Raw genomic sequence first — 20,455 nt, 5'->3', positions numbered from 1 at the left:
TCTCACGAAACTTACCGAGTCTATCTGAGTTGGAATAAAATAGGAAATTAGAATAATCTTGAGCAGTTGAGCCCACTTCAGGCTTTGGGAAGAATGATTTTATGCACACTTGCTCTTTCCCCTTTGCTGTTTCCGACAAGGATATGTCTTTGCTCTTCATTCCTATCTGGAGTGGAGGGTGCAAAGCAAGGGAGAGGTGAGAACTGAATATTGAGACAACCCATTTGTCACTACACTGCGTTAATGGACTTCGTGCATGTTTTCCTTGTATTTTGTTTTGTCTCACCATCTCGGTAGAAATACTTCTTATATCAAAGTACTGCCTTATTTGTCTTTGTGGTATTCTAATTCAGTAAATAACTAATGAGCCCAACCAGTGTCCTGTACCACACAAGGTACTCACTGAGGAACAGATATCATAGTTTGTATGGTGTAAATGTGCAGCTGTCTGTCTACCCACATGGTTATCTCTATACTGAGTCCTGTATACTTAATGAACTGCAGTACTGAGCCAGCCTCATGAACTTCACTGGTGTGCTTTTTTTTTAAAGTATTACGCAGAGCTCTGTTTCATTCTGTCCTCTGTGTTGGGGACCCTGTAGACATTTTCTCCATCAAGTTCAGTGCTAGATTTCGTTATGTTTCTCCTGAACAAAGACTGGTAGATGTCAGTCATGTTTCACTCTTGCTTTGCCTACTTAGTGGCTTCCAAAATTTTGGCTGTCCTTTAGCAGATACCAAGTTCTTCACAGTATAGATTTTGATAACCCATCATACTTCTGGTCTATTGTTTCAGTCTTTTACTGCTTTGGCCACTTGATTCCCTCAAGTATTCATTTTGTGTGTAATGTTTTATATGATTCTGCAATTTTTTGTGGGCTCAGGAGTGGGTGGAAACTCTCAAATAAGTTTATTCATTCCATGTGGGGAGAAGAGGGAGGGGGAAATGTTCTAGGTGGTTGTAGATAGGAAATTCCTACCACAGAGGCATTTATGGTAGTGGGGAAGAGCCTTCACTGGCCCTAGCTGCCTGTGGCACCTATACTTTTGTCCCAGCTCTGTCACTGACTGATAGCTTGGGCAAGTTTCTATACCATCTAAGCTTCAGTTTTGTGATATATAAAACCGGGATATAGTTAGTTATGTGCTGAGCAGTGCATATTTCGGCTCATTCTCTGTGAGCTGATGCTGTGGTTGGGGGAGTGAGGAACAGTTTGGGTCAAGGGAATCGCAGAAGTAAAGACATGGTAGTATCAAAGAGATTGCAGAGCCCAACAGGGAGCAAGGGCTGGCCATACACACGCTGCACATAAAAAGTGGGTCCAGGGAAGAATGATGGGGATGCAGATGAGATGGGAGGGTGCACTGAGGGTGTCCCGGACAAGACTTTTAAGATACGGCATGAGAGGCCACTGTTAGTGGGTTGGGCACGATTTGTTTCTAATAGTACGGTTTCAAGGATCTCAAACACCTGGGCTCATGAATATTACCTAGCACACTTGTTAAAAATCCAGTTTCCTTGGCCTCACTCTGAGAGTGCTAGACTCAGTAGGTCTGAGTTGGGCCCAGGAAGCTCATCTTGAAGTAAGCGTGCCCAATAATACGTGGATACACTTTGTGATGCATTCACCTAGTCATTGAGGAAACACTTGCTCACTAACAGACAGGTCTGGGGAAGCTTAGTGGAGGGAAGATGGAAATGAATGACTGAAAAGTAGCATGTTTGCCTTCGTTATGAATTACCTCTGACCAAGCTATACCTTTGTATCTTCTTGCTGTGTATAAATGAACGCCAGTTGTATAGATTTTTTTTCCCTCAAGGTAAAATGCAATTAAAATTAATATGATGGTTGTATTTATTGGATTTGGTGAAGCTAGTGATTTATCCTCCTCTTCTAGATCTAGCAGGAGGCTGAGGGAGGGAAGAGCCTGCTCAAAAGAGAGCAATAAAGGGGAGGAAACAGAGAGGAAGGCACAGCAGCACAAGGTCAGGAAGTGAGAAAGATGGAAATGGGGAAAGAGAAGTCGGATATGATTGGTTGGGAATTTATTTGTGAAGGAACCAGCCAGTATTTAACCTGTTTTGAAAAAGCTTGACTTCCAGCATTTTTAATTAGTGGATTGCTTGCTTTTGAAATTGCCCAGTTGGGAATACTCAAGTTTTGATGTGTTTTATCTGCCTGCTAATTAGCAGGCTGCTTGGTTGACCATCGTTTTTCCTTTATTGGTGGACAGAAGATGTATATAGAGGTCTCGTGAAACGTTTCAGCTCGAGTCAGTTCAAATGTATATGAAACTGCATTTAGAAGAGCTCTTAAATTATAAATCAAATTCTCTTACATCTTTTTCTCTGTTTTTTTTTTTTTTTTCTTTCTTTCTTCCCTAGAATTGCGCTTCTAAATCTCAACTCAATTGGCATGTGGAGCCAGAACATTTTTGGTTGCAGGAGGCTGTTCTGTATTTGTAGGCTCCTTAGCAGTGTACTCACCTCTACCCTCACGATGTCAGGACTTCTCAGCAAATGTTAACAACTAAGATTGTCCCCAGACATTGCCACTGTCCTCTGGTGACAAAATGATCTCAGTAGAGACCTACTGGCTTAGCAGTATTACCTCTGCAGACTTTGTGTGTTTAAAATCCTAATTTCAAATTGACAAGATAAAATGAGTCCAAACAATATGAAGTCTTTTGATAGACAGAAGGATTCAAATATGTTCCCTTATTATTTTTTGGCCACATTGAAGAAGAAAGTGCTGTCATAGTAATCCAGGCTGGCTCTTACAGGTGGAAAGCAAGTCAGGTTGTACCTGACTTTTGAGAATCAGTGGTTGAAAGATTCTGTTATTTATATGCCCTTTTGTGGGCTGAAAATACTTGTTTTTTAGTTAAGAATAAAAAGAACCATGTAGGTTACAAAATTTACTCATGTAAGGATCCCAGAGGGTTGTAGTAACTTCTTTATGTACTTCAGTTCACCATATACAGAATAAACAGCAGATTTGGGGAAGTTTTACACCTTTTCTCCAGGTGTGATTCAGTCCCCCGAGCTTTGCTCATGTGCCTTAGAGCTCACCGAGCACTGATTCTAACTGTCCATGGGGAACATCTGCTTGTAGTTGTGCTGTTTTCTGAAGCACCAACTTTAAAGGGAGCTGACATACTATTTGTGGGAGGGAGGGAAGGAGGCAGGGAGAGAGCGAGAGCGATAAAGAGAGAAAGAGAGTTTAGTGTCAGTTTAGTGCCGTTGCTATTCTGTCTCTTAAGATATTCTGTGACATGCTGTACTCTACTGTTCCGAAAATAGATCAATCAATTACACTGTGATTACTTCTCCAGATAAGATAGCAGTAATAAAAGGAGTGACCGTAGACTATTAAGAGAATAAACAATATCACTAAAACGTTAGGGGAAACAATGGATGGGATTATGTCACCTGGACCAGGGTTTCACACCCTCTTCCACTTCTCCCAGAGGATGTATGTGGTGTCATTAAAATCATATAATAGGGGACCATTTATGCTTACAGTGGGCCTTTCATCAAAAAATCTCATAGCCATTCCTAAATGTAAAGCGAGTGATCTTTAAAACAGTAATTAGTGTGGTAACTTAACTGTCCTACGCTTCTGTTGGGTATTTGCCACCCACCGATAGAAAAACGTCATAATCCACTTGGTTTTAGAACCATACTGGGAAAGAGTTTAGTGATTTCCAATTTTCCAGGGGTTTATGTCGGTTCCTTCACCAGTGTTTATCTATATAAAACCTGGCTTTGTAATTTCATAGCAACTCTCATTTTTGCATCTGAAAACCCAGATTAAAGATTGGAGGCCAAGTATTACATCTACTTAAAAAGATTTTTAAAAGAGGAAGTTTTGTTTCAGCCTTGAAAAAACCTGTAAGCAGCACTAATATCCCTGTAATGTGCTGATGGAAGTAGGCTATGAATACTTTTTTGTTTCATATTTTCTGTTGCTTGTTTTTCATCTGCCATGATAAACCTTGGCTAGAGAGCTGGAAGTAAGCAAAATCATTATAGCAAGGATGCTGAACATATTAGTATAGGTATTTATCTCAATTTAACTTCTCTTTTTGGTTTAAGGTTGTGTTATTGTATTTTATAAACTTATTTTGTCCAAAGGATTTTAATAAAACTTGCAGTTTGGTGGCTGTGAAAATCAAGGCAATCAAACATTTTGAAGGATGGGAAGTAATTTTTATGTGCATACCTCTGGTTCCTGAGGGTCCAGTTCATTTCTGCTGTGAATTTAAATGAGTTAATTTAAGTAGATGGGTCAGAAGCCACTATCATCATGGTAGTCCGGTGCCTGGTTCTTAATTAAAGGCAACAGGAGATTAATTTGAAACGTTAATTTAAAAGTGCATATACAAAAAGAAAGAATTATTGCAAGAAAGCCTAAAGAACTTTTCTCTTGTCCCTAGATGTAGAAGACAGAAGTAGCTCAGGGTCCTGGGGGAATGGAGGACATCCAAGCCCATCCAGGGTAAGTATATCTAATCTTTCTTTCCCACAGCCAGGCATCCCACATATGTAAATTGACAAACCGAAGGTGAGCTTTTCCGTACACACAGGCACGCGCACACACCTCTGACAGATATGTGTGCATATATGCATACTAAATGTAATGAGGATCAACTTGCTTTGGGAATTTTTTTTTTTTCATTCTCTTCTTAGATACTGTTATGGAATTTACACCTGTTCCATTTGTGCTAACCAAAAGAAGAATCCTTTATAAAATATTTGATCATACTTTTCCAATTATTGACTTAATATTACAGGAGGCCATTATGTTAAAAATAGAACACCATCCCTGTAATGTATTGGTGAAGAGGCTAAAGGATAATAATGAAGACACAGAATGAGCTTCCAGCCTAACAGTATAAACTGTGTCATAAAGTTGGGTCAATTTCACTATGTATGTGTGTTGTTATTTTACTCACATAGAGTAGAGAATACTTGGGTCACCAGCTGGATTTGTTAATTTATTTGGTCTCATATTTTTGCTTTCCTTTATCCATTTTCCTCCACCATCCGTTACTCCATTGAGTGCAATGGAAAGAATCGTAGGGTGGGGTAGGGTGGACAGGGGCTTAATCATTGTTGTTGCTGTAAGCATAGGACCCTAGGCATGTCATTTCACCTCTTCAGTTCTCTTTTTCCTAATTTGTAAAATGAAAAACCGGAAGCAGAGTCCCAAGTTTCTTGTAATTTAAATACTGTGAGCATGATTTTGTATATAATGTCTTTTTTAGTTTATTCTTTCCAGCTTTTGCTTTGTACTAGCCCATGTTTATGAGTACACGATTCCATTCCTTGTGTGGTGTTGGTACATGTCCATAATACGTCTCAGTTTTTTTTCAACCACCACTTCCCCAATCGCCTGATCCCCTTCCCATTTGAAAAAGATCCATCTCCCTGCTTCTTATCATCTTTGTTTTTGTTCTTTATTTATATTTTGTTTCTCATATAAGAGAAACCATGTGTTATTTAAGCTTTGTATATGATGACTTCAGTGAAATCTTTTCTAGGTTCTCTTAAACTCATGCAAGTTTTTTACTTCATATAATGCCCCAGATTAAAAGTAGAGCTAGTGCACCTGGCAAAACAAACATGTCTCCTTTCCTCAGCTGATTGTAGGTGAAACAAGCACTCTGCTGTGAGAATACTGTTTAACTTCAAGTGCTCATTTCAGTTTGGGATGGGAGGGGTCTCTATTTTGGCCTTAGATGCAGAGGAGGTCATCAGGCTATCAATGTGAACATTTAAGCAAGTCATAGTTATACATTTCCACCTGTCCTTGGCTATGTGAGCCTCACACTGGTCTTCAGGGTATAGCAGGAACTCTTAAGCTTATGAAGAACTTTGTTGAGCCCTACACCAGCTGTCGAGCCTGACATTCTAATGCATTATATGGATGGGCTGAGGAAATCTTTCCTCCTACTCACGTTACAGTCTGCACTTGCAGAAATAAATCCATTCCCTTTGACAGCAACTAGAGATGATAGAATTTCCCTCTATTGTTCAGTTCATTCAGATTTGCTTAATTATTTTTCCTATGTACAGTTATCGTATATGTAATTTGGTATAGTACTGTGAATATTGAACTGAATACACATAGTGAGAATAGGAAATTTTTAGGTAAAATTTAATAATTTTAATTGAGTTTTGGCAAAGTCCATTTAGAATCCTTCTGACTTACTTTGAAATTTAGTTTTCATTTTATACCATTTTTCTTAAGGAACATATTGGTGAACAATTTTGAATTTGTATATATTTTTAAATCCAAGGAGTTTGCCTAGGACAGACCATTCATAGAATTGTACCTTGACAACCTTGCCAGTCTCTCTCCTCTTGCCTTCAAGTGGTGATATGACCTTTTACCTGCAGTACTATACTGAGGATTAAGTTAGATAATGTATATTATGCTTTTAGTCTGCTATGTAGGATGGTGACACTAAATGACTAATAATTGGTGTTATACAATGCCTGGTATAGAATATGTGAGTATAAATTTCATGACAAACATTTAAAATGGGGCATCTTTTTATATGTCCACATACTGACAAAATGATAGTATCATCCATGTTATTTTTTTATAAATGAGGAAAGACAGTTGAAAAAGGTGCTTTTTTTTTTGTTTGGGTCATTCTCTGGTGAGGCAATATGCCTTCTCATTGTTCACACAATATCCATCATTTTTGTCTAGGCCGAGCCTGTCCTTTGGCTCACACCCAACTGATACTACTAAGTAAATTTGGCTTGGACTTTATGGGCATTTCAACCAGCTGAGCAGAGTCACCCTTTTTTTCTGGTGGTGGTGGGGAATCACTTTATGCACTTTAGGAAAGGTTTTGAACTCTGTAATTCAGATGATTTTAACTCTTTCCTACATGTTATCAAATTTCTCCATTAAATTTGAACAGAGAGCTTAAACACACTGTTATTAATTTTAAATTTTCAATAAATTAAGGAGGTAATTTCAATAAAAAGTTTCTGCCAAATGATGTTGCTTTAGGATTCTTTTTGTGGCATGCTATGTCCAACTCCGGAAATACTAATTTATGCTAAAGCATTTAATTCATTCATAATTATATTCTAATCTTTATATTCTTACCGATATAAACAACCAGTTCTCTTACAACCATAATAGTAACTGTAGTAAGTCATTAAAACTTGAATATCATATAACTTAAAGTTGCTGTCTAAGCTGCTCTCTCTTGGTTTTCCATAAGAAAATCATTATAGGTTATGGGTAGTTTTCCCTTAATAGCACAATCATGCTTTAATGTAGACTTACCAAAAAAATGACTTTTAATCCTTTTCAGTATACTTCATATTTGTGTGGTATTTTATATCCATATTTAATTTAATCATAGTAACAGCTCCATGTAGTTGGTACCATTGCTGTTATTCTCAAGAATTCACAGCTATTATGAGGAAACGCTGAACTCTGTGGACTCTAGAAGTCTCTTTTACACCATCCTGAAGAGAGGTTTTACAGAGGGGAGAAGAGACTGCAGCTTCTTTGACTGGGAGAGGTTTCAGCAGTGGGGATATTGTATTTGTGTGCTGATTTATTAATGTAAAATTAAAACTTACCCTGTTTACCTACAGAACTATGGAGATGGGACTCCCTATGACCACATGACCAGCAGGGACCTTGGGTCACATGACAATCTCTCTCCACCTTTTGTCAATTCCAGAATACAAAGTAAGACAAATTTTAAATTAACTTCTGTTCTCTGAGCATTTATGTTTTACTATGGAAAGGGAAACCATGCCTTAAACAAAGCCCTGGTGTTTAGAAGTTTGGATATTTAGCCAACTTTTTGAATCACAGAAAGATATTACTAACCTACGCTTGCTAAAAGCATATGAAGAACTAAGTTTTACAGTTATGTGGAATTAAGTCATTTCAGTGTTGCTGAATCTCTGTGGAGATGCTGACTTTCTCAGACAAAGCAGTTATCCCAAGTTCAGTGTTGCAATGATAATTTTCTTAGATGAGGTTGAGGGTGTCAAAGTGGTGAATATTTAGAATAATATCATCATTGAGGTTGTTGTTTGTCAAGGACATACAGTGTCAGCTGTGAATTTTTATTTTTGGAGTTATGGAAATAAAATACTGTCAATAGGTTTAGTTTGCTTAAATCAGAGCAGTGTATTCAAGTTGAATTGTGAAGCTGGATTGTGTCTGTTATCAAGATGTGAACTTCAGAGCTAATGGTAGGCAGATCCTGGCTTGAAGCAAGGTACCGTGCTGTCTATTGTTTGAATCGTCTGGGACTTTCTATATTGATGTTCATACTGCTGTTCTTTGCATATTTTTCTGCGTTTGGCCGCCTTGTAGAGATGATTGTTAAGCAGCAGTAACTGGAAGGGCAAAAAGATAATTTATAGTGGCTTAAAAGGTCCCAATTGCTGGCTACTTCTGTTTTGATTAAAAAATGGTCTTTCTTTTAGTGAATGTGAATTCTTAACACTAGTAGTAAATCTGTCAACCTGGCCAAATTTATCCAATTTTCAAATCTGTCAATAAATGAAGTTAGATTTTATGCTATAAGCTATGCAACAGTCTCCAAGGAAAACACACAGCAATAGTTATACCATTCTGTAACTAATTGGAAATGCTTATGGAGAATGTCCTCATTCTTTAAACCTTGGAAGCCGCAGCAGTTCCTTAACATGTGGCTAGAGTTTTAATTTTGTTTTTTTCAAAAATCATCATCAAATCAGGCATTTGACACAAAATTATTTTTTAAGAGTATAACATATGTTTGTTTCTTTGAACGTCATCCCAACTTTGAGTACCACAAAGTTGTATTTGATCCCCAGTTGTTCTTACTTTTGTGCTTTTTGACTTCAAAATGGTAAATTTCATTTTTAAATGTTAACATTGTAAAAAAATGAGAATCCTATCTCTGTATCAGTTGTCGATAGGGAAGTCCATCAAGCCTTTTATTTCCAAGATATATTTTTCAATTTAGATTTTAAAGGACAGTTTTGGACTCTTCATCGCCAATGGGAATGATTTTAATCCTAACACCTTTACTTTTCTGTTCTTCTGTACCCAGTTTCATAAAATAGAATTAAGGGTTAATTTGAAAATGAGTTTTTAAAAGTAGCAACTAATGAATATACTAACTTCCTTAGAATGTTCTCAAGTTATCCTCTGATGAGCTAAAGTAAATACAAGACAGTAAATAAATTCCTATTCACATTTAGAAATTTGTGTTATATATGCAAAAAAAAGCTTAAAGAAGAACTTAATAAGTTAATACTGCAGAACATACCAAGCAACAGAAATCTATTAAATGATTGCTTTTTACATGATTCCTCTTGGGCGTCTGTTTTACAAACCAAATTAGTTTTTCAATCCAAACAGTATTTAAAATATAAGTGGGCCGACAGTCCAGAGCGGAGAGAGCTGATTCTTTTCACTTAGTTGTTGTTTAAGCTGAAAATCCATGTCAGCCTTGCTCTTTCATGCTGTCTGCCCTCCTTCCCATTAAACTCTTAAATATGGAGGCCAAGACAGTCTCCTGCATTGTGATAGGAAATGCTACTATGTCCACGAGGCTCCCACCCACTGTTCCCAATGAAAGGACCTCTCTGTTAGATAAGCTGTCTGGTCTGAAACATGGCTCTTTATTGTTTACAAACTGCTACATTTTCCACCTCAAGCAGATTTTTGCACAGAAAAGAATTGTGCTTGGGCTAAATGGTTTATCAGACATTTAACGGGACAGTGTCAGACTTGGGTCAGGGAAGTCGCCCTCAGAGCAACAGGGCACTGTGCAGTGTGCAGAAAAAGAAAGAGGGTAAAAAGACATTGAAGCAAGTGTGGAATACCTTACATTTTTAGTTTAGAGGAGAAGTGAGAGAATATATATATTTTTTAAGAGTAGGAAAAATTTATTGAGAGAAGGAAAGCTTCTGTCTGAGAGGGACAGAAGAGGGCCCGGAAAGTGGGTTGCCCTGAGAAAATATTTTTAGAGACAGTGATGTTGCTAAAAACTTTGCCCACTACTGTAATGTCTCACATCCCAAACACCTTCTTGATTGCCTTGGGTATCTCAGGGCCAGATTCAGGGAACAAAGATTCCCATTGATTTTGCCCATGCTGCTGTTTATTTAAAATGAACCCAGATTTAAGGTGAACCATGTTTGGTATTTGCTATATTGTTCTTTTCAAGAAATTAAAGAGAACCTATTTACAAATGGGGGTAAAGATAATGTCAGATCTCTTAATAGAGAGGACAATTTGAACTTAGAGACTGTGTGCTATATTTGAAACTGTTCTTGTGTCCAACCCGTTTTCTACCCTTAAAACCACTGTGGGTGTTTTCCTTGTTCCTAAAGAAGATATCAGACTTCACTGCAAGTTTTGGGTAACAGTCTCCTCTTACAGTCTTTAACTGGTTTTCGTTAAAACTACAAAGGATTTCTTTACATTGTAAAGACTTAATTCTGCCGTGATGTTACATTGGGTAAAAGCTATAGCATCGGAAATAAATCAGCCACTTTATTGGAGCAGATTCTCTATTGTCAAATCAATCAAGCCTGTGACTGAATTAGGCGTCTGCTACAGAAATAAGTGACACTAATTTTACTGGAAAGGGTTATTAACTGCAGATGACCTGATTTTTTGGGGGGGAGGATTTAACCTGTTTATTTAGTAATGTTTTATTATATTGCAAGGAAAGAAAAGAGTATTGTGCTACTCTTTCCTATTGGGAATGAGTTGTCATTGTAGGTTTTGTTCTTTATGGTAGTATTCTGAAACAGTACAGGCATTGCTAACATATTTGCCCATAAACTGTTTTATGATAACAAAACCCTTCACTACAGCTCTGAAGTTTTTATTTCATATGGTTTTGCCTAAACGTTGCAGTTTGTACAGTAATAAATACTTCTATTTGATACGAAAATACCAGACCTGTTAACTTATAGCTCTATTTCAAATTTATGCAAAATGGCATATAAATGATAAGAGTAATAAAGTGTTAATGTATTCTTTCAGAAATAAGTTTGTGTATCTGAAAATAATAACCTGTTTCATAGCTTGTGAATCACTAAAGTAAAAACAAACACACATGTGCTTATATGTGTGTGCACATACAGGCTCATACACTCACCAATGTGTCTCTTTTGCTAAAAGACTTACTGACACTTCTTGGTCTGTACGACTGTCCTTATTCATTACATTTTAGTCTCAGTTGTAGTTGTCATACAGAATTTCAGTGTTTAATAGTGTGTACATCCTTGAAAGAAAAATATAACTGAAGTTAGCAAAAATAAGCTTCTAAATTAAAAAAAAAATGGATACAGGTGGCTTTTGTTTCAGGGTGTTGTTTTTATGTGGAAAAGTTTCTGGAGGGATGGAGTGATGACAGAGCTTGTCGCCTACCCTGCTCTCACCTGACCGTTTGTAGGTCCTCAGCCATTGCTTGCCTTGGGTCAATACATGCCACTTTGCATTTTGCCTTAGATGGAGTTCCATGTACTCTTTTGTATCCAGAGGAAACAAATCACTTTATTCTGGTGACTGTTATGACAGCAGTGTATCCTTTATCTGTTAGAAACTTGTCACTGTATTTTTAAAACAGTTTGGTTGAACCTTCACTGGTGATCAGTAGAGTAGCTATCATAATATGCTAATTGGACTCAGGGGCCCTGGATCTGAGTCCTGTGTCTTTGAGAAATTATTTTTATGCTATACAGTAGTTTAAAAATCCTGGCCAAAATTATATACAAAGAATACAGATTTTTAAAAGGATCTCTGCCCTTCTTGGCCATCCATGAAACTTTTTCAAGTTACTCTCCAAATATTTTTACAGTGGTAGACAATATACCTTCTAGCTAAAACTCTTTGATCCAAGGAAGAATCTGAGCATGTATTTTCCTTCGATTGTTCCAGAACCTTAATTGAAAAGCAGATTGCTGGAGAATAAGTGAGCATGTTGCCCAGTAAGATTATCTACATGAATTGGTGACCGAAGGATGTGAAAAGTGATACTTTTGTGCAGTTGGGCACAGCTTAGTTCGACCTCAGCTGCTGTGTTTTCACATGTCCCATTGCTAGTAGCTCAGTTTCCTCACTGTGGTATTTGGTTTTAGTCCTCTAATGGTACTGTACCAGGGCACTCAATAATTCACCAGCATGGAGTAACTGGTTTCTAAACTAGCTCAGTGGAACATTTTACTGCAGGATTAGTTTGAGGTTTCAGGCAGAACTGAAGAAAGCTGCTGGCTTATAGGATGACCTTTGAATCTCATCTGGGTTAGCGGTTGATATTTTGATTTGGTTACTGTGGTCATATTGTGACAGCTGCTAGCTCATTATAATTCAGTTCCAGCGCTCCGTTTGCCTAGCAGGAACATTTAGGTTTGTATTACTTCAGAGTGTTTATGGCTACCCTGAGTTTAGCCCAGCATAAAGGTGAAGTGTTGTGAGTGTTTTCAAATCCCAGTGGCAGAGGCGAGTGCCACAGTCCTCTTGTAAAGTGGCCAGTGGGAGTAGATGCTAACTGTACAGAGGTTTTCTTTACATTGAAAAACTGAAAGTACCTCATGAATCAGTTCTTAGAGGAAAACTGTTTTTGGAAACCTTAACGTACAAAGGAAAAGCATGACCACAAAGAAACAATCCTTTCAAAGCATTGGTAGGCTTTTATTTGCCTTCTTGGTCAGATGGGTTTTGCATGCAGGAATGTAAATATTAGAAAATAGCAAAGCCTATACAAAAACAGTAATCATTTGGTGATTCAGAGGTCAGAAGATATTTGAGTAACCTCATGCAAAAGGAATTGTGAATACAGACGCCACCTCTGGAACTTTTAGTTCACTTTTCAAGAGTCCTGAAGACAGATGAGTGGGCTGCTTGTAAGTTCGTTAGTTAGAGACATTGCGTTGTGCACTTTTAGTGTCTGTTTTCTTTTGTTGCACTTGGGATAAAACCCAGGGCATTGGACATGCTAGGCTCTACCACTGAGCTTCTCCCTTCACCCTGTTATGTTGTGGATGGAATTTTTTATCTTGAGGTTATTTGAGTAGCATCTCTTATGTGTTGAGTTAATGATGTGATACCAGAATTTCTGTATGGAGAAATCTTGAATAAATGTCTTATTTGATTTTACTTTCTTTGTGAGAGCTTCAATTTGCTTTAGTATGTTAAGACTTCTTCTTGAAATGCTACAAATACAACTATTTTGAGTGTCATGACAAATTATTTTAGACATTCTGACTGTTTATATAAGCCAGAGAGTCAGAAAGCCCAAGTTTTCTATTGCTTTGCTGTACTTGCCAGTGGGTCCCAGGGCAGCTGGTTTTCACATCTTTAAACTGAGAGCAGACCGGTCCTTTGAATGGTCTCTGAGTTCATTTCCTCATCTAATGACCCATCGATCTTTTGGTTATGCCATTTTTTCCTGAAACTGTATTTTATATTTAGAATTGTTTTATTGCTTCTAATCCATTAATCTCTACTTTGTGAATACTTTCAACTAACTTTGGTAAAAATGTTTTCCAAATTGATTTCTTAAAGCTTGATTTCAACTGGAAATCAAGTCATTCCAGATCTCTAATGAATGACGTGGATTTGGAATAAAATAGTAATTTAGTAGGCCGAATCTCCAGGAGAAAAGCGTATGCCTAGCTTGTGTTTGTTACATAGTTATAGGACCTCAGTAAATGGCGGTTCAGTGGTTTAATACATGAATAAATCATGGAATCAGATATGTAGGGTTTAAACCCTGAATGAAAAGCCCATAAATTGAAATCTGGACTACATCTTACTGCATTAGGAAGAAAACCTAAACCAAAGTCAGCCATATAGAAATTCAATTTTCATTTTACAGCTTTATGTCCTTCACTCTACAGAATATTTTCCTAATGTTGGGATATGGCTCACATTACAGTGTGGTAGATTTCAGGTTTCAGTATATACACACACCAGAGATTATTTGATGTTTAAGAGGTAATAAATAAAGCCAATAATATTTTGAAAGGCTATTGAAAAAAAGTTGATTGTTCTCCATATTCAGATAACTTCTTTGTTATCAGTGATAACAAAGTGAAAGTGAACATGAAAGTTACCCTTTGTCTGGTCAGTGACCATTTCTGTTCTATCATTAATCTTGCTTCTTTTACATTTTGGTGCTTGTCCTGTGCTAAAGCACGATAGTGCTGTGACGGTCAGGTAGTCAGAACAGAGCTGCTTACCAAACCTGTTGTGATAGAATTTAGAAGAATTTATAAGCAGAAAAATATTACTTGAAAACTGAAAAACAAAGCAAAACAAAGCAAAACACCAGATATGTGAGTCTTCTAAATGCCACAGGAAGATTTCTCACAGGAAAAGTTATTGACTCTCAGAATATTAAATTATTTAGGATTCTCATAATAGTAAAAAACGGTTTGGGTCAGGTAGGAATGCTTTTGCTTGGAGCAGTAGAATATTTGACCAGTGGTGGTTTAAAAATAATTTTTCTAGCAGTCTGGTGGCCGCTGCTAGACTTGGTTTGCAGCTCAGCCATGTCAGGGTTGGTGGCTCTTTTGTCCTTCCCTCTTCATCTCCAGATGATTGTCACAGCTTCAGGTGCTGAGTTTGGGAGGGCAGAGTTTAATAGTGTCTGTGACACCCACCGTTTGTGGCTCCCTCATGTCCCGGGTCACCTGGCTACAGAGGCTGGGTGACAGTGTGTACAGTTGGGTCTTCGGCCCGGTGCCTGGTCAGTGCAAACCGATGAGAGATGGGAGGGGGGCTTTTATATTGGCTTTATCCGTGTATAGTGTTTGATTCACAGGTTACTATTTTTTTTAAGAAAACAATATGTAACCTTTTATTGGATAGTTTTTTTTTTTTTTTTTTTTGGGTCTTTTTGAGACAGGGTCTTGCTGTGCAGTTCAGGTTAGCCTTGAGCTCACTTTGTAGCCCAGGCTGGTTTCGAACTCACAGTGATCCTCCTGCCTCAGCCTCCCGAGTACTGGGATTACAGGCGTGTGCCACCACACCTGGCCTTATTGGATATTTTTAAAAATTAAGAACTATTCTACAATAAACAAAATGTAAAAGATATATCTTAATTTTAAATTCTGACCGGCAAAATTAGAGTGAAAGACAAAGACATGGAATAGATATAAAGGTATTACAAAGAGGAAGGCAGAGAAAGGGCAGGGATGCGAGTAGCAGACTGAGGAAAAAGCATCTCAGGCTTGTTTCATGTTCACTTTCAAGGCCCGAGTCTTCATGGTGCTTATTGCTCGAGCAAGGAGGTAAACAGTCAGAGATAACCCACTCCATGTCTGCATTACCCAGCATTCATCTCTTAGGTCTCTCTGCCTTGACCCCTGCCAGCCTGTCCAGAATGCCTTGATCGTGCAGCAGGCTTTGGGCTCCCATCATCAGCCTTACCTTGTTGCCTTTGGTGGTTTATGGCAAAGCCAGAGGCCGGTCTCAATCTCACTGTACGTTGTCATGATCCTTGAGAGCAAGCCTGGCCCCCTGCAGCAGCAAGGTCCTAGGACATGCCACCACAGGTGACAGACCCCTTTCTTCCTGGGCCACTCACCTCCAGCCAGCTGCTGTGCCACTGCGGAGCACTCAGATAAGAGCGGCCACAGACTGGGGCGACAGAACCCTCCATTTGATTTACTGTAGTCGTATATGTGGATTTTTAACAGAGAGGATGAAGTGCAGTCATTTTAAGACATTTACTTTGATGTGGCAGCCAAGACTGGGTGAAAGTGAGGGCTGGATCCAACTTTTGGTGAGAAGTTTGTCAGCCCTGTTGAACAGTCTTGTGGCAGGAGTCAGGGGGATGAGAGCCTAGGCACGGTGTGGACCATCTAGGCAGACAGGATGCGAAGTAAACAGTGCTGTTTTTATTTAGTAGAAAAGTTTTTGTTCCAAGTTTTTAATTAGGAAGGTGGTTTGAGTTTTGCATAGCCTTGACACTTACGTCTGTGCTAGCATTAACCAGTACCTACTGGGCTGCTCCAGGGGTGGGGCACTGAGGGCAGTATTTGTGAAGGCCCTCACTGCCCCTGACTCCGGGAGCATGATGTCAGCATAGTTCGTTGGTGTGTGAACCTGACATCCACCAATGTTGTGTCTCCCTCATGTGCCCCAGTGACTTTTAAGACAAATGGGACTGTTTGCTTTGCATTTTACCTCCCCTTAAAGCCAAAGAAGCTGAGGAGTTCAGTTTTAAGCACTGAGCATCCGAAGAGGCATCTTGGCGTTGCACCTTACGCGGGCCATTTCCCCCGCAGTCTTGGCTTTTCTGCTTCATGCTGACGGGACTTTGGGCAAACTTCTTATGAGCCCTGACTCACTACACTGGTGAGGACAGAAATGCCAACCTTGCCTGCTCCTCCCAGGATCATCCTGGGAAGTTCGACAGCTCCGTGTACTTTCTAACAATGTGTACTGCTCCGTGACTCTTGCGGCAGTGCAGATCCCCACATGGGAAGCCTGTCACTTTTGTCTGTCAATTGAAAAATTGAGACTTTTGGTCTTGAGTGATAGTGATTTTAAAAATACATTTGTGTTCTAATGAGATCAGAACAGAAGGCAGGAGCCAGGTAGTGTAGAGTGCTCAGTTCTGTAAACATCAACACCAAATGGAAAGGTTTCTTTCTTAGCCTGTCTGGAAAAGCAGTATTCCCATAGAATAAGTACGTCTTCAGGGGCAGCTTTGGTGAGTTCAGATGTGTTCTTGTATGAAATATTTGCTTGTAGCTGTTTTTCTTTTCACTTTCAGTGTTCTCATGTTTCTTCCCTACCTATAGCTGCGATCCCCTAATGGCTAGCCCAGGGGACCCAGGAATGAACTGAGATTCTTTGGTTGTGTTGTACGTAATTTGGATAATGGAGCCACTACTAAATATGATGCTTTTCATCAGAGGCTACTTTTACAAATGTCTTCCATATTCTCAGGAATGTCCCAGAGAGTCTGTTCTTTCTCAGTTCTTCCTTCTCTGGAGAAGTTTGGCATTGAAATCTGCCTCTGTGTGGCCTTTTTCTTTCAATCTCTCTACTCTCAAGAATTTCTTAGTCTAGAGGAATCATGTTTGAACAGAAAGAGGAATTTAATGGATTGCATTTCATTTCCTTTTGCAGAACATCAGGCCTAGGAACTGTTACAAAATATATGGCATATACACTGAGTTTAAATTCAATTTATTTCTGAGATTAATAGCAACCAAACAGTTTTCATCATCTTGATGTTTGCTTTTTAATCACTCTCAGATTCCTTGACACATGTTTATTGGAAACGGGAAAAATGTAAGGAAGCATCACTGTACATTGGTGTACATTGGTGTAAAATATAGTAGGTTACATTGTTTGTATTTAATATACAGCATTTAAAGCTTGAAAATACCGCAAAGTGCTGTGCAAACTTGAGCATCAGATAGTGAAATGTGGCTGAATGTGGAAAGTGATTAATTAAATGCCACCCCCTCATGGGCCATATTAAAACTGAAAATAGAAAGTTTGTAATATCTGATAATATTTAGTGGAAGGGAGACAAAAGAAGTGAAGAATGAGTGAAAGAAACTCACAAAAAGCTAATTTTAGAGTGTTCTGATCACAAAATAGGATTTTTTAGTCTTATATTTTCATCTGCAGCTTGGTTGCCTGGTGTCCAGAATTACTAGATTACCAAGCCTGAATTTCTTTCCCTCACCTTGGCGGTGCAGACCAGGTTGTACTCGTAACAGTTCAGTAGCCAAATCTGAATCCTTGGGATGCGGCATGAATTCTTTATGTGTAACTGATTGTACTTAATTGAGCAATACCAAACCATGGAGGAAAACTTATTAGTGACCCTGTCTCCTTCAGAACTTTCAGAATCATTGGAAAGGAACCTACTACTCATGTTTTTGGAACTTTTAACAGTTGGTTTCCTGACAAAGTTACATACATACTTTATATTTTTGATTTTTTTTTTTTGTTGATTGTGTACATTTGCCTTTTCCTTATTTACCAAAAGAGTCACAAATATTTTTTGGAAATTGACATGCAGTAATCACAAATATTTTAAATATCTCGGCAGATTACTGTGGACAGTCTCTATTAGCCAGTTATGGGAAAACTAACTAGTAAATGGTAGTTTGCTAAGTGGTCTTTATGTGATCTTGTGCAAGACTTTTTAAAATTTTAATCTCTGTTTCCTTTTATCATGACTTAACTCATGGGGATGTGGTTGAGGGGAAATCTCTCTGCAATTTTTTGTGTCCTCAGATAAAACTAATTATGCATACTTTTGTGGGATTATATTTTTCGTTCATTGCCAAGTTCTGTGTGTCGTTTGAACCCCAAGTAAAAATAAAACCAAAGAAAGCAGCCCTGTCTCACAGTCTTTTAAAGGTGTCTAAATAGTTAATTAGATTTTGCCCCTTACCCTCATGAGTTCCATTTGGTTCTGTAATAAAAATTTATGGCTGTTCTCTCAGCTGAGCTGATATAGTTTAAGAGTGGAATTGAGTTCACACCTGCTCTAGCATAAAAAGAAGACACTCTTTGTAACTTCTGTAAAATATTCAGGGAACAGAGTAAGAGTATCACCGTCTCTACAGTTGTAACTACACAGTAATGCTCCTCACAGATGCTTTTGAAAAGCTGCTTTGTAGATTGACTTTCCTTTGCTGCTGTTGTCCACAGCTAGATGCCCTCCCTAAGTTCCCTGTGCTCCTCAAGGTGGAATGGAGTTGTGGAAATGCTTTCAGTTTTTGTAGGCAGAGGGTCTGTGTTACCACTGTAAAGTGTGCATATGGGAAAATCTTTGCATTTGCTAGGCGATTTAGCTGTGCAGGACATGCTGCATTAGCCAGGCAACATACAATGGCTTTTCCAAGTGCTGTAGTTAAGGGGCAGGATGTGTAAAGTAGTGTACGCTTAGGTGGGTAATTAATAATTAGTGTAGGCTTGTAAGGCTGTAATAGAATATATAAATTTCAGCTCCTGTTAAAGTTTTATCGGAGAGGATCACCACCTTTCCTTGCAGTGAGGAAAGATTCTTCTCCACAGAAAAAGAAAATCCTTCCTGTACATGTGAAACATCTCCATGATGGAGGAAGACTGATTTTTATATCAAGTAGTATTTCTCATAGTCATTGGGAAGAGATGATCTACTTTAGTAGTGAGATTTAAAGAACATTCTTAAATAATATTATTTTGTGTGGATTTGAGCATACAAATGGTAGAAATGTCAAAACGCTGCTTTGAAAAGATATTTTGGTGCATTCTAATATTTGGAGACTGTTAACATGTGAAAGAAGTGACCTTCACCTCTATTTCAGTATCATGCCCCCACCCACCAATGGGTGTTGGTTGCTCATCTCATAACTTCAGCACAAGGAGGTGTTCAGAGAGAGAGCCTTTGCTAGGGACTAAGTTGGAAGGGGCAGAGATGATGACACACAGATACCAAGTTCAGTTTTTGGCTTGGTGAATTGTGCGTGGATTTTACACTTCATGGCTTAGCTGTCTTGATTTTCAGACAGAGAGGAAGTGCTTCTTGACAGCCATAATGGAAAGGGCAAATTGTATATTTTTGAAAGCACAGAAGATATCTCACTACTTTAGAAGTTTCAGTGGGTGTTTGATCAGTAAAATTAACGTGTTATCAATCTATCTGCAGTCAATAGATCTGTGTGGGTTTTTGTGTTTGTATTTTTTAAAAGTATGTATATAAGCTTTTCATGGTGGTGCATGCCTGTAATCCCAGGACTCCAGGAGGCTGAAGCAGGAAAATTTTAAATTCAAGCCCAGCTTGGGCTGCTTAACACGCCCTTGTCTTAAAATTTTGAAAAAGGGCTAGAGATGTACTCCTGTACTTAAGCTCTGGATTTAATCGCTAGTATGCTTCTCTCCCCAGAAGATACAAATTGAATTGTACTATAAGGTCAACCTTACCAAAGTGATAAACTTCAATATGCAAATTAGTCTTTGGTCCATCCAGTCATTTATTCAACAAATACATCTGGAAAGTTTCTGATAAAAACAAGTTTCTAGTTAGGTATGACATAGCGGCATGTCACTTTTCTCTCCTTCAGCACATTCTAAGGAAAGAATCAGAGATCAGATGACTATAATTCCCGGCACTAGCTAAATAATCAGCATGGACTCAGAGTGCTACCAGATTACTTCTCCCTACCCAGCTACCAGCTTCCACGTGTGTGCCAGGCATTTACTGAGTACTTTAGACATGTCATAATTTTTAGTTCTTACAAAGAATTTCCTTGGCCTTGTCATTTCCATTTTACAGAGGAGGCAATTGAGGATCTGAGAGATGAGGTTACCCTACCTTGTTTGGCACAGACAGTAAGTTGCAGAGTCCAGATTCAAAGCTGCATGTGCTGTGCTCTAAAGCTCCTGGCCTCACCCATCCCTGCACTGTCTCCATTATAGAGAATATGGAAAGAATT

The 20,455-nt window shown here is 38.5% G+C and overlaps 1 protein-coding gene across 9 annotated transcripts in view; it reads left to right on the top strand.

Annotated features, from left to right (window-relative positions):
• Positions 1-20,455, top strand: part of Tcf4 (transcription factor 4) — a gene marked incomplete at its 5' end in the record, with an annotated part of 330,556 nt that overhangs the window by 107,158 nt on the left and 202,943 nt on the right. For all 9 annotated transcript variants that reach the window (XM_013510969.1, XM_013510970.1, XM_013510968.1 and 6 more), the window contains 2 exon segments: positions 4,441-4,502; positions 7,634-7,730. In XM_013510969.1, the coding sequence (XP_013366423.1) occupies positions 4,441-4,502; positions 7,634-7,730 (159 nt within the window).

Source organism: Chinchilla lanigera, unplaced genomic scaffold, assembly GCF_000276665.1.
Source record: "Chinchilla lanigera isolate Chin_1 unplaced genomic scaffold, ChiLan1.0 scaffold00001, whole genome shotgun sequence".
Lineage (NCBI taxonomy): Eukaryota > Metazoa > Chordata > Mammalia > Rodentia > Chinchillidae > Chinchilla > Chinchilla lanigera.
This window is presented reverse-complemented; position numbering and strand designations above follow the sequence as displayed.